At 45.8% G+C, this 12,743-nt stretch overlaps 1 protein-coding gene across 1 annotated transcript in view; it reads right to left on the bottom strand.

Moving 5' to 3' along the window:
* INTS2 (integrator complex subunit 2) overlaps positions 1–6,398 on the bottom strand; it is a 41,061-nt gene extending 34,663 nt beyond the window's left edge. Inside the window, exons 1-3 of the mRNA XM_029082138.2 lie at positions 6,305–6,398; positions 4,495–4,801; positions 3,978–4,116 (exon numbers count right to left, since the gene is read on the bottom strand). Coding sequence (XP_028937971.1) covers positions 3,978–4,116; positions 4,495–4,796 — 441 coding nt within the window. The 5' untranslated portion in view covers positions 4,797–4,801; positions 6,305–6,398. The remainder of the gene's footprint in view (positions 1–3,977; positions 4,117–4,494; positions 4,802–6,304) is intronic.
* Positions 6,399–12,743: the final 6,345 nt, after the last annotated feature.

Raw genomic sequence — 12,743 nt, 5'->3', positions numbered from 1 at the left:
CCACACGGAAATAATTTACAGATAGGAGTAAAGAGAAAACGGGATAGGTACATGAGATAATACTTAAGAAGTGGAGTATGTACAGTAGGTTGATAAGTACTCCAGGAGGCTCTGAGTTTACATGTGCTGAAGTGGCAGTTGGAAAACAAAACCTGGGGAGAGTAGAAATTCATCAGAGAAGAGATCCTAAAAGAGATGTGATGGGGGGGGGGGGGGGAACAGTTCCAAAGAAGGGGAGAGGTCTGGTGTGTCAGATTTGAGGGGGACAAGGGTGCCAGGCAAGGGAAAAGAGGTTGGTGATAGGCATAAGTTGAATGTAAGTCAGTACGTAGGTTGGCCTGAGAGGAGCCAAGACTGCGAACTCGAATGTAATGTAGTCTCTCCACACCTCACCCCATATTTCACTCTGCTGCATGGATTATTTATCAACAACAATGTTCAGTCCATGTCTCCCCACTCCTCAAGAACCTCCAATGGCTGGCCAATCACCTCTGCATCAGACCACCTTTACCATCGGCTTTAAAGCACTCTAACAGCTTGCCCCATCCTATCTCACCTCACTGACCTTTTACTCCAGCCCAGCCCTTACACTCCCGCTCCTTTAGTGCCAGCTTACTGTCTGTGCACCCATCTTGCCTATCTCACCCTGATCCCTTTCCCACATCTTCCTCCTCCACATACACCAGACCACCACACTCTCCACCTTCACAGTATTATTACGGTTTCATCTCCTCCAAGAGGTCTTCCCAATTAGGCCTCTTTTCCCCCAGCTTGCTCTCCCTTCCTTGTCTTCTATCCAGTTGGATCTGTGACCTTTGGACATTTGATATTCACCTCACTCCCAACCCCAAAGCCCTTATCTTTAAATCATATATTATAAATTACTTATTTATTCCTATTAATGTCTGCCTTCCCCTCTAGACTACTCTCATCATGGGCAGGGAACGTGTCTGCTAATTCTGTTGCACTGTACTCTACCTTGCGAGTAGCACAGTGCTCTGTGCATAGTAAACACTCAAAAAATATCACTGAGTGATTGATAGTGGGAGAAGAGAGTTGATTAAATGCCTCAAAGTGGGTGAGGCATTTTGACTTGATACATACAAATATGGATAACCACTGGATGTTTTAGAGGAGCAAAGAGAGGGAAACAGAATGATGGATAAAGAATGGATACAGAATGACACAATCTAGAGGAGCAGTGTCGTCTTATCTCATCTAGTCAATTATGACCCATAGCGACTCCACATGGACGTATTTCTCCCAGAATATCCCACCTCCAACTGCAATTGTTCTGGTAGTATATTCATTGGATTTTCTTGGCAAAAATACAGAAGTGGTTCACCACTGCCTTCTTCTGTGCAGTAAACTTGAGTCTCCATCTTCGACTCTCTCCCGTGCCCCTGCTGCCCAGCACAGGTGAGTTTTGACTTATAGCGGATTGCCTTCCACTCACTAGCCACTGCCCACGTTAGGAATGTAATGGGTAAATGCCTCTGCTTGACTTTCCCTCCCGTAGCCAAGACTAGTAGAGTACTGGAAACTCCCCAAGTGCAATCCTGAGAGGGGCAGTTTGGCCTCCTGGAAAGAGCCTGGGCCTGGGAGTCGGAAGACCTGGGTTCTAATTCCGGCTCTGCTGCATATCTGTTGTGTTACCTTGGGTCACTTAACTTCTCTGAGCCTCAGTAATCTCATCTGTAAAATGGGGATTCAATATCTATTCTCCCTTCCCCTTAAACTGGGAGAACCATATGGGGCAGGGACTGTGTTTGACCTGATTATTTTGTATCTTCCCCAGTCCTTAAAACAGTGTCTGACACAAAAGTAGATCTTACCACATGCCACAATTATTAGTAGTAATAGTAATAAAAAATAATCCAAAGACTAGAATGAAATATAGAGTCTGGAGAGAAGCAAGACAGGAGGCAGAGAGATCAGTGAGGAGGCTGATGCAGTAGTCGGGCCAGGATAGAACACAACAAGCCCAGACCAGCTTGGTGGTGATTTGGATGGAGAAGAGGAGGCAGATCTTGGAGATGCTGTGGAAGAAAAACTGACATGATTTGGTGCGAGACTGAATACGAAGGCTGAAAGAGAGGAGGAGTCAAAGAGAGCGCCAAGACAAACACCTTGAAGGCAAAGAGCCTGCCGTATTCTGCACTATGACGGGACAATTAGATGAAGGCAAGGACTTGGGAGGGAAGTCGAGGAGTTCAGTTTTGGACATGTTACAATTGAGCTGCTGGCAGATCTTCCATGTACAGATGTCCCAGAGGCGGAAGACTGCAGTGAAGGGAAGACATAGGGGCTGGAGAGGTAGATTCAAGATTTCTTGGCACAGAGCAGTAGCTGAAGCCATGAAAGCAGAAGTGCTCCCCAACAGAAGTGAGTATACAATGAGAAGATGACCCATACCTCAATCTTGATGGAGAGTCACAATCAAGAGGTGGGAAGCAAAGGGTCAGTAAAAGAGACCGAGGGGCCAGGGTAGTTAGCTATTTCACCCTGACATACTGCTGCTGCTTAACTTATATTCTCATTTCCCCCCACCACAAGCATGTAATATTACTGAGAGCTTCATAAATAATCTTAAAATAACAGGATACAGACATCCTATTTCCAAAGGATTTTCATAAAAATTGATAAAATGTTTGAAAGTCCTTGATTGAAACTGATTACCCAAAATGGTAAGGTGGTAAGATGGCCTATTTACAACCACACAAGTTACGCATGGGTTTCTGTTGAAGAAATCTATATTACAAATACTTTCTGTGGGAAAACACGGGAAAATATTTGGAAAATAATCTTCATTACTCATCCATTAATGGATTCTGACTTCTCCAACAAAAAAAACTAAATAAAACATAGGGAGCTGACTGGCATTATGTTTTAATAGTCCATAAACTTTTACTGCTAATAATCAGGGCTCTTACCTGATTTCCTAGACTGAGCTAAAGGAAACTCCTCACTCTAGGCTTCAAGGCTCTCCATCACCTTGCCCCTTCCTACCTCTCCTCCCTTCTCTCTTTCTACCGCCCACCCCGCACGCTCCGCTCCTCTGCCGCCCACCTCCTCGCCGTCCCTCGGTCTCGCCTATCCCGCCGTCGACCCCTGGGTCACGTCCTCCCGCGGTCCTGGAATGCCCTCCCTCCTCACCTCCGCCAAACTGATTCTCTTTCCCTCTTCAAAACCTTACTTAAAAATCACCTCCTCCAAGAGGCCTTCCCAGACTGAGCTCCTCTTCTCCCTCTACTCCCTCTGCCATCCCCCCTTTACCTCTCCGCAGCTAAAGCCTCATTTTCCCCTTTTCCCTCTGCTCCTCCACCTCTCCCTTCCCATCCCCACAGCACTGTACTCGTCCGCTCAACTGTATATATTTTCGTTACCCTATTTATTTTGTTAATGAATTGTACATCGCCTTGATTCTATTTAGTTGCCATTGTTTTTACGAGATGTTCTTCCCCTTGACGCTGTTTAGTGCCATTGTTCTTGTCTGTCCGTATCCCCCGATTAGACTGTAAGCCCGTCAAACGGCAGGGACTGCCTCTATCTGTTGCCGATTTGTTCATCCCAAGCGCTTAGTACAGTGCTCTGCACATAGTAAGCGCTCAATAAATACTATTGAATGAATGAATGAATGAATGAAAATGTTTTCAGTATATTTTGTAGGCTCCCAAATAGTGGTAAAATTCACTAAATAACACAGGTCAATCTTTTCCTATAGGATTAATAAATCCTACTAATAATCTCTGAAGCGGAACAGGTTAGGAACCCTTCAGGAAGAGGAGGAGAGGCTATTAACGCTGTTCGGATACGCACGGTCAGTCTGGAAGATGAAGAACTGACAGACTGGAAGATAACTAGCACAATTAAGGCAGATTGCCTGCCTGGTTCTCGCTAACACTACCAGACTTGAATTTTCATAGACACAGAATTCATATGTATCTTCAAAAAACAAACAGGGGGAAAAAAATCACCTTGTTCATAATTGCTAGGAGTTCACTAAGCACAAGACGCAACCGACGAGGGGAATCACTGTGTTCAAATTCCAAAGTCAGTCCATGCTGAAGCTGGGACACCAGGATGCTCTCTCCACTGCCTCCTCCAAGTTTATGCCTATTGGTAAATGGATGAGGAAAAATCATGTAAGAGAAGAAGTAGAATCATGGAAACTATAGACAGAGGAAAAAACTTAAATAGTTTGTTGGGTTTTTTTTTACTAGAATCAATGACAGAATTTAAGAAAAAACTAAGTTGTCTTTGTTAATTCTGAGATTTTTCCATGCTTCAGTATTGGCTCCAATAGCTGATAATTTTGCATCAGCAAAATGGTGTATTTGACAAACCCCAGGTCTGGAATACATCCAACAGAGAGGAGCTAAATAAGTAATCTGGAAAATCCCAGAGGCCTAAAAAAAATCCTTCATTCCTCCCCATGTGCACATCTAGAAAAATCCCAAATTCCCCAATAATCACCATAAAAAACGCTTTTACCTAAGTTGTTGCTCTTTGTTAGCATCTTGCTCTAACGCATGAAAATCCACGGACAGTAATGCAACGATGGAGTTAACGGCTTCCACACCGGAAAGGAGTCGGAGAATCAGTTTCTTATCCTGGGCCCAGCTTTGGCTCTGGTCAGCTGGGGCACACAGGGCCATCCGCACTAAACAAGGCAGCAGAAGTCTTAATTCGGGATCACTTAACGATGCCAGGCGCACCACATCCACCTTTTGCATTGCCTCAAAGGCAAAAGGACTGACAAACTGAAGGCTGGAGCATTCGGTCATTATCACCATTTATCCTAAGGAGAAACAAACACGAGCAAGAGCACGATGCGTTAGACCACTCGAAAGAAGAATTTCACGTCCCACTAGTCTCTGAGAAAATGCAGCCAGCAGACTGAAAGAAGAGGAGCCTAAATTGGGGCTGTTGAAGTTCAAATTTAACTCTGCCGCTGATTTGTTGAGTGGCTTTAGGCAGATCAGTTACTCTGTGGATCTCTATCCCTCCCTGAAACTGGGGATTACATGCACTGTAAAATACCCATCGTATACCTGGATGAAAATATACAATTATGTATTCCAAGAGGCCAGGAGGAGTGAGGTTAAAAAAAAAGCCTCCTCGTGGAGCAGCCTGAATAATCATAATGGTATTTCTTAAGCGCTTACTCTGTGCCAAGCACTGTTCTAAGTACTGAAACGAATGAAGGGAAGCAAAATAAGTTATGGTTTTGGCATTGCCCAAAATAAGTTATGGTTTGGGAGTTGTTGGTGTGGGCTAAGCCTACGGGGAGCTGTGTGGCTCAGTGGAAAGAGCTCGGGCTTGGGAGTCCGAGGTCATGGTTTCAAATTCCGACTCAGCCACTTGTCAGCTGTGTGACTTTGGGCAAGTCACTTCCCTTCTCTGGGCCTCAGTTACCCCATCTGTAAAATGGGGATGAAGGCCGTGAGCCCCTCGTGGGGCACAACCTGATCACCTTGTATCCTTCCCAGCGCTTAAAACAGTGCTTTGCACATAGTAAGTGTGTAACGAATACCATCATTATCATTATTCCTCGCTATCCGCTTCTTCAAACGTTAGGGAGGCTGTTCAAACATCTGAATTGTTACTATTACTACTTCTAATAATCCTATTTGTCGAGCGCTTACTGGGTGCATAGCACTGGGCTAAGCGTTTGGGAGAGGACACTATAACATCACATTCCCTGGAGGACCAGACTGGTAGAGTCGGGGGGAGACAATGCTACTTCGGGGGGGGCGGGGGGGGGGCGGCTGAGAAGCAGCGTGGCTCAGTGGAAAGAGCCCGGGCTGGGGAGTCAGAGGTCATGGGTTCGAATCCCGGCTCTGCCCCTTGTCAGCTGGGTGACTGTGGGCGAGTCACTTCACTGGGCCTCATTTACCTCATCTGGAAAATGGGGATGAAGACTGTGAGCCTCACGTGGGACCACCTGATGACCCAGGATCTCCCCCCAGCGCTTAGAACAGTGCTCTGCACACTACTATTATTATTAATAAAAGGAAACAAGGGATGGGGAGATGAGGCGGGGGGGGTGGTCTCCCGGGAACCCTCCGCCTCCCAATCCCAGGAAAAGCCGGTGAGGCCGAGGGCAGGACTGGCCCGGGCCTAGGGCGGCGTTGGCGGCTGCCGATCCCCCACCCCCGCGCGCCCCCGGCTCCCGTCACCCACGAAGGGAGCCAAAAATAAAACCAAAAAAAAAAAAAACCCAAACGAGGCGGGCACGGGGCAGCCGAGCCGCCGGGACAGGGGAGCGTGGAAGGGGCCGAGATGGGCCGGCGCTCCGCACCTTCATTCATCCACGGCGACGGGCTCCGCTCGGCCACCGTACGGGGGAACGGGCGGCCGGGGACGAAGAAACGAAACCTTGGGGGCGCCTGCGCAACAGGGCTCTGTGCGCGCCCTCCTACTCCCCCCTCCCCGAGGGCGACGCATGCGCGCCAGGGGTCTGTGCGCGCGCTCCCCCCCCTCCCCCGTGGGCGCATGCGCGCCAGGGCTCTGCGCGCGCTTCCCCCCCTCCAGTGGGCGCATGCGCGCCAGGGCTCTGTGCCCGCGCGCCTCCTCCCCCCTCCCGTGGGGGGCGGGGCTTCAGAGCGCGTCATCGCTCGGCTGAGGGGGGGGGAGGAGGAGGAGGGGGAGGAGGAGGAGGAGGAGGAGGAGGAGGAGGAGGAGGAGGAGGAGGAGCCGCTTTTCGCAGAGTTTTCCTCGCCATTTGGGGGCGGGGCTTTTAATTCATAAATAATGACGGGTTTTTTCTTTTGGTCAGCGCTTACCATGTGCCAGGCACTGTCCTAAGCGCTGGGGCGGACGCAAGCGAATGGGATTGGAGGCAGTCCCTGTCCCCCCACGGTCTCAATCCCCATTTTGCAGGTGAGGGAACTGAGGCCCAGAGGAGTATTGGTTCATTCAATAGTATTTATTGAGCGCTTTATTTCTCAATAAATAGTATTTATTGAGGTGCAGCGCTTATTATGTGCCAGGCACTGTCCTAAGCGCTGGGGCGGACACAAGCAAATGGGGTTGGAGGCAGTCCCTGTGCCGCACAGTCTCAATCCCCATTTTGCAGATGAGGAAACTGAGGCCCTGAGGAGTATTGGTTCAGCGCTTATTATGTGCCCGGCCCTGTCCTAAGCGCTGCGGCGGATACAAGCAAATGGGGTTGGAGACAGTCCCTGTGCCCCACAGTCTCAATACCCATTTTGCAGGTGAGGGAACTGAGGCCCAGAGGAGTATTGGTTCATTCAGTAGTATTTATTGAGCGCTTTATTTCTCAATAAATACTATTTATTGAGGTTCAGCGCTTATGTGCCAGGCACTGTCCTAAGCGCTGGGGCAGACGCAAGCAAATGGGGTTGGAGGCAGTCCCTGTGCCCCACAGTCTCAATCCCCATTTTGCAGATGAGGAAACTGAGGCCCTGAGGAGTATTGGTTCAGCGCTTATTATGTGCCCGGCCCTGTCCTAAGCGCTGCGGCGGATACAAGCAAATGGGGTTGGAGACAGTCCCTGTGCCCCACAGTCTCAATCCCCATTTTGCAGATGAAGAAACTGAGGTCCAGAGGAGTATTGGTTCATTCAATAGTATTTATTGAGCGCTTTGTTTCTCAATAAATAGTATTTATTGAGGTTCAGCGCTTATTATGTGCCAGGCACTGTCCTAAGCGCTGGGGCGGACACAAGCAAATGGGGTTAGAGGCAGTCCCTGTGCCCCACCGTCTCAATCCCCATTTTGCAGATGAGGAAACTGAGGCCCAGAGGAGTATTGGTTCAGCGCTTATTATGTGCCAGGCACTGTCCTAAGCGCTGCGGTGGACACAAGCAAATGGGGTTGGACGCAGTCCCTGTGCCCCACAGTCTCAATCCCCATTTTTCAGTGCTTACTATGTGCCTGACACTAAGAGAAGAAGCGTGGCTCAGTGGAAAGAGCCCGGATTTGGAAATACGAGGTCATGGGTTCGAATCCTGAACTCTGCTACTTGGCAGCTGTGTGACTGTGGGCAAGTCACTTCACTTCTCTGGGCCTCACTTACCTCATCTGGAAAATGGGGATGAAGACTGTGAGCCCCACACACAGTAAGAGAACACACAATCAATCCATCAATCGATGGTATTTATTGAGTGTTTACTATGTGCAGAGCACTGAACTGTGGACTTGGTAGAGTGCAATACAGTAGAATTAGTGGACACCTTCCCTGCCCATAATGATCTTACTGTCTAGTCTACGCTGTTACGAAATGTCAGATACAAGTGAATATGTGAATTGTTATACCTGTACTATGTATGTACATTTTTTATGGTATTTATTAGCAATCGTATTTATTGAGTGCTTACTATGTGCAGAGCACTGTACTAAGCACTTGGGAGACTACAATACAGTGGAATTGGCAGGCACTTTAGGCTACAATAGAGTGGAATTGGCAGGCACTTTCCCTGCCCATAATGAGCTTACAGTCTAGAGGGGGAGACAAACATTAATATAAATAATTCATAATACATAATTTAAAGATAATGTACTTAAGTGCTGTAGGGTTGACAAGCTAATCAGGTTGGACACAGCCCATGTCCTACATGGGACTCACAATTCTAATCCCCATTTTACAGTTGAGGTAACAGACACAGAGAAGTGAAGTGACTAGCCTAAGGTCACACAGCAGACATGGGGTGGAGCAGGGATTAGAACCCAGGTCCTTCTGACTGCCGTTTTTGGTCTTTCTTTCTCAGAGAGGGGGCAATGGACAGAGAGAACCTCTGAACATCTGCAAGTGGAGCCACTGGAGCCCTGAGCCTCTCGTTTGGCTCCTCCTGTTGTACTGTACTCTCCTAGTACAGTGCTCAGCACACAGTAAGCACTCAATAAATACGACTGAATCAATCCAAAAATCTTAATAGAGTGCTCTGCACCCAGTAAGCACTCAGTAAAGACTGCAAGTTCGTTGTGGGCAGGTAACGTGCCCATTTATTGCTTTATTTACTCTCCAGGGTGCTTAATATAGTGCTCTGCACCCTGTAAGTGCTCAATAAGTAAATGAATGAATGAATAATTGAATGAAATAATATCAGTTGATAGAACTACCACAAAATGGCACAAATGTGGCCTCAAATATAATGACTAAGACAAAAATATTCCAACAGGGAAGAGAGAAGCAGGTGTATGAGTGACTGGAGGTGTGGCGGAGTGAGACCACCAGGAAAAAAACACTGAAAGGGAGGACAGATGATGGGAAGAAAAGGAAAGGAAATTAGAAATGCATCCTGTATCTAAGCAGGGTTGGATGAAGGCATTACCATTTGTACAAAACATGAGGAAAAAAAGAAAGCATTACCATTGTGCAAAATTGACAGCATTTACACTTTGCAGTGGTCACAAAGTAAAGCAATTCATCTAAGCGAAAACATGGGGTCCAATAATTGAGTCTAGAGATACATTTCATGGGATTGATTTTACAAGAATGAAATTTTTCAGTAGCATAACCTTATCACCTCTGTTAAGCTGATATCCCAAAATGTGTTAATAGAAACCATTTATTTTCTAACTCACCATTTTACAAGAGAGCAACATTTTGTTCCCCTCAAGGAATGGGTAATCTCGATAACAGACATTTTAGCACATTATTCCTTTGGCTGGGGTCTCACTCTTAAATCCCAGTGACTATCTCTTAGGAGTGGAGGCTAGTTATTTGATCAATTAAGGGCAAATGTACAAATATATATTGTATAAACTTATTATTTAAATTTATATAAATATGAAATATATATAAATTAGTACTTCAGGACTGAGTTGCATCTGTCAGACGACTTGCATTTCTCTAACACTTCTTCATGTGGCCAGGAATACAAATTACTGGCAGCTTATTGGAAGAGAATCCTGGGAGCTCCATGCTGCTCTCATCCAGAGGGGCGAGGGTCTGTTCTGAAGACCACCAGGGTGGCCGAATTGAGGGAGGGGACTAGGATTTGGAAAAGCACAAAATGTTGCGAATCAGAGTCGGCATGCTGATGTCTTGCTCGTGTGGTAGTTTTGAAAGTTGGGTCTCTACTCCCCTCCACCACATTCTCCCCCTCAGGTATCTTTTTCAAAGGGGAGGTTATTGACTTTTCTGGGCAATGGCTGTAAACCAAACCATCTTACTTAAAGTGACAGAGGCGGCAACAGGAGAAATGGTTCCAGACACCGTGGCTACATGGAAATCCACAAATGGGTATGATATTTTAATGGCTGCTTTTGATAATAACAGTAATAATTACGGTATTTGTTAAGCGCTTTCTTAGGTGCCGGGCACTCTGCTAAATCCTAGGGTGGATACAAGCAAATCGGGTTGGGCACACTCCCTGTCCCAGGTGGAGCTCACGGTCTTCATCCCCATTTTCCAGATGGGGTAACTGAGGCAAAGAGAAGTAATAATAATGTTGGTATTTGTTAAGCGCTTACTATGTGCCGAGCACTGTTCTAAGCGCTGGGGTAGATACAGGGCAATCAGATTGTCCCACTTGAGGCTCAGTCTTCATCCCCATTTTCCAGATGAGGTCACTCAGGCACCGCCAAGTCAAGTGACTTGCCCAAAGTCACACAGCTGACAGGTGGCAGAGCTGGAATTAGAACCCATGACCTCTGACTCCTAAACCCGGGCTCTTTCCACTGAGCCACGCTGCTTCTCTCGAAGTGACTTGCCCAAGGTCTCACAGCAGACACGTAGCAGACCTTCTGACTCCTAGGCCCATGCTGTACCCACCACGCCATGCTTCTTCTCACTGATAAATGCCAGGGCATTTGTTAGTGACATTTACATTTTAGATGTTTAGATTTACAGAGTCAGTGTATAAAGGCAGAGTATATTCAGACTATACTCTGTGGCCCATAGGACTTTTAAAAGATTCAAAGTTCACAATTGCTTAGTCCCACGAATTGGGATTGGGCTCTCTGCAAATGTTGGCTTGGCCTTGAGGGCTGTTGAATTTACTACTAAAACCTCCTCTCAAATAATAGGCCTTGGCCCCCGCAGCCTCAGTCTGGTACCATGATGATGCCATGAGAAGCTCGTCAAAGATCTAGGACTGCATTGATGTTACAAAAACATCATTTAATTCAGTAAAACGGTGGTATTTATTGAGGGCTTACTGGGTGCAGAGCACTGTTCTGAGTGAAGAGCTCACAAGCTACCAGGGGTGATGAACATGTAAATACAACATAGGAAAAATGGTGACATACATCTGATACGTATGGCTGAAAGTGGGATGAAGATCACGCTTGGGGGGATTCCGATCCAAATGTCTAGGTGACATGGAAGGGAGGGCGATGGGGAGAAATGAGGATTTAGCCAGGGAAGGTTTCTTGGAGATGGGATTTTAGCATATCGGGTCTCACAGAATTTCCTGAAGCCCTTCCAATAGACATCTTGATTAATGGTGTTTTCCACATTTCACTTATGTAATCGAAGCAGCCTATTAGTTTAATAGGTTGGAACCTTTGTAAAGAAAATATTTGCCCATTTGGTAACCGGGAATGGCTTAAGCTGGAGGCCCCAACCTGTCAAATTATTTGTTCCACCTGAAAAAGATCCCAAACCTGAAGGAAAAAAAAGTTCTAATATCTCAGTAAGAAGATTATTCTGTGGTCATATTATTCCTCTCTCTGGCCTGGATGTTCCTAGTATAGTTTCACGACCCAGTTCCATGAAGATAATGGAAGATTTAATCTCTTTAACCCATGGGGTACTAATATCGAATGATAAAAATTGGAGCGTAACAACTCAATTACATCACTTACATCCTTATTGGCATGAAACCTGCCAGCCATTTTGGTCCCTTTCAAACTCACACATCAACTGGCTCCTTCAGAAGCATGATTCAAAGAAAAGATACTTCACAAGTTGTGCAACAAGGAGAAGAAAATTTATTTAGAACCAGGAAGAGACTAAAATCCCAGTTATCCATTTTAAACCAACAAAGCAGATATAAGTGAATTTATTTCCCCAAATCAGACTTTTAGTCATTGTAGCTTTTGCCCAGAGATCCACGAATTTTAGGTTCAGAGGTAGAAAAATAACCCAGAAGCCTGAAAATTGCTTATAAATTCACATTTCTTTAAAATGAACAAAAGGAAGGAATACCACGTAAGGCAGGCTATTTCTGACAGTTGTCGACACGTATATGTGTCGTAGAGGAATGTTGGAGGGAAAAACATAAAATGTATTTAGGAATTTCACGCATTTAAGGTTGAATCAGCATTGACTTTTATAACGTTCTGAAGGTAGAGGAGCAAAATGTTGAATTCCTGGCTACAAAACACTACCTATCCTTGATATCCTGCTAGTAGCTACCTCAGTTCCCTTTCAATCAAAACACTCATTCAGGTTCCAACCTTCCTCTTCAACCTACCACGCTGTAATCCTACGGATTTAATGGCATTTCTAGGGGGCAATTAAAAAAACCCAGTCAAAAATTATTTGGATAATCTGTAGTATCTTAATCCATTTCGCCTGCATCTCTTGGTAGCCTGACGCGGTCAGTGTTAAGTCACTCGTTAAAAAAGAAAAAAAAATTGAATCACAGATGTCAAATTATGCAGAATCAGGAAACATTAAAAGAGGAAAATATTCTAAGTGAAATGGCCATGGAGATTGGCTGCTGACCAAAGAAGCATTTTTTAAATTTGAAAATGTAATGAGAACTGGTACAGAAAAGGAAACATTTAAGATACTTAGTAAGTTATTTATTGTTATTTATTAACTTA

This window comes from Ornithorhynchus anatinus, chromosome 17, assembly GCF_004115215.2.
Source record: "Ornithorhynchus anatinus isolate Pmale09 chromosome 17, mOrnAna1.pri.v4, whole genome shotgun sequence".
In the NCBI taxonomy this organism is placed as follows: Eukaryota; Metazoa; Chordata; class Mammalia; order Monotremata; family Ornithorhynchidae; genus Ornithorhynchus; species Ornithorhynchus anatinus.
Note: the sequence above shows the minus strand (reverse complement) of the source record. Positions and strands in the feature narration are given on the sequence as shown.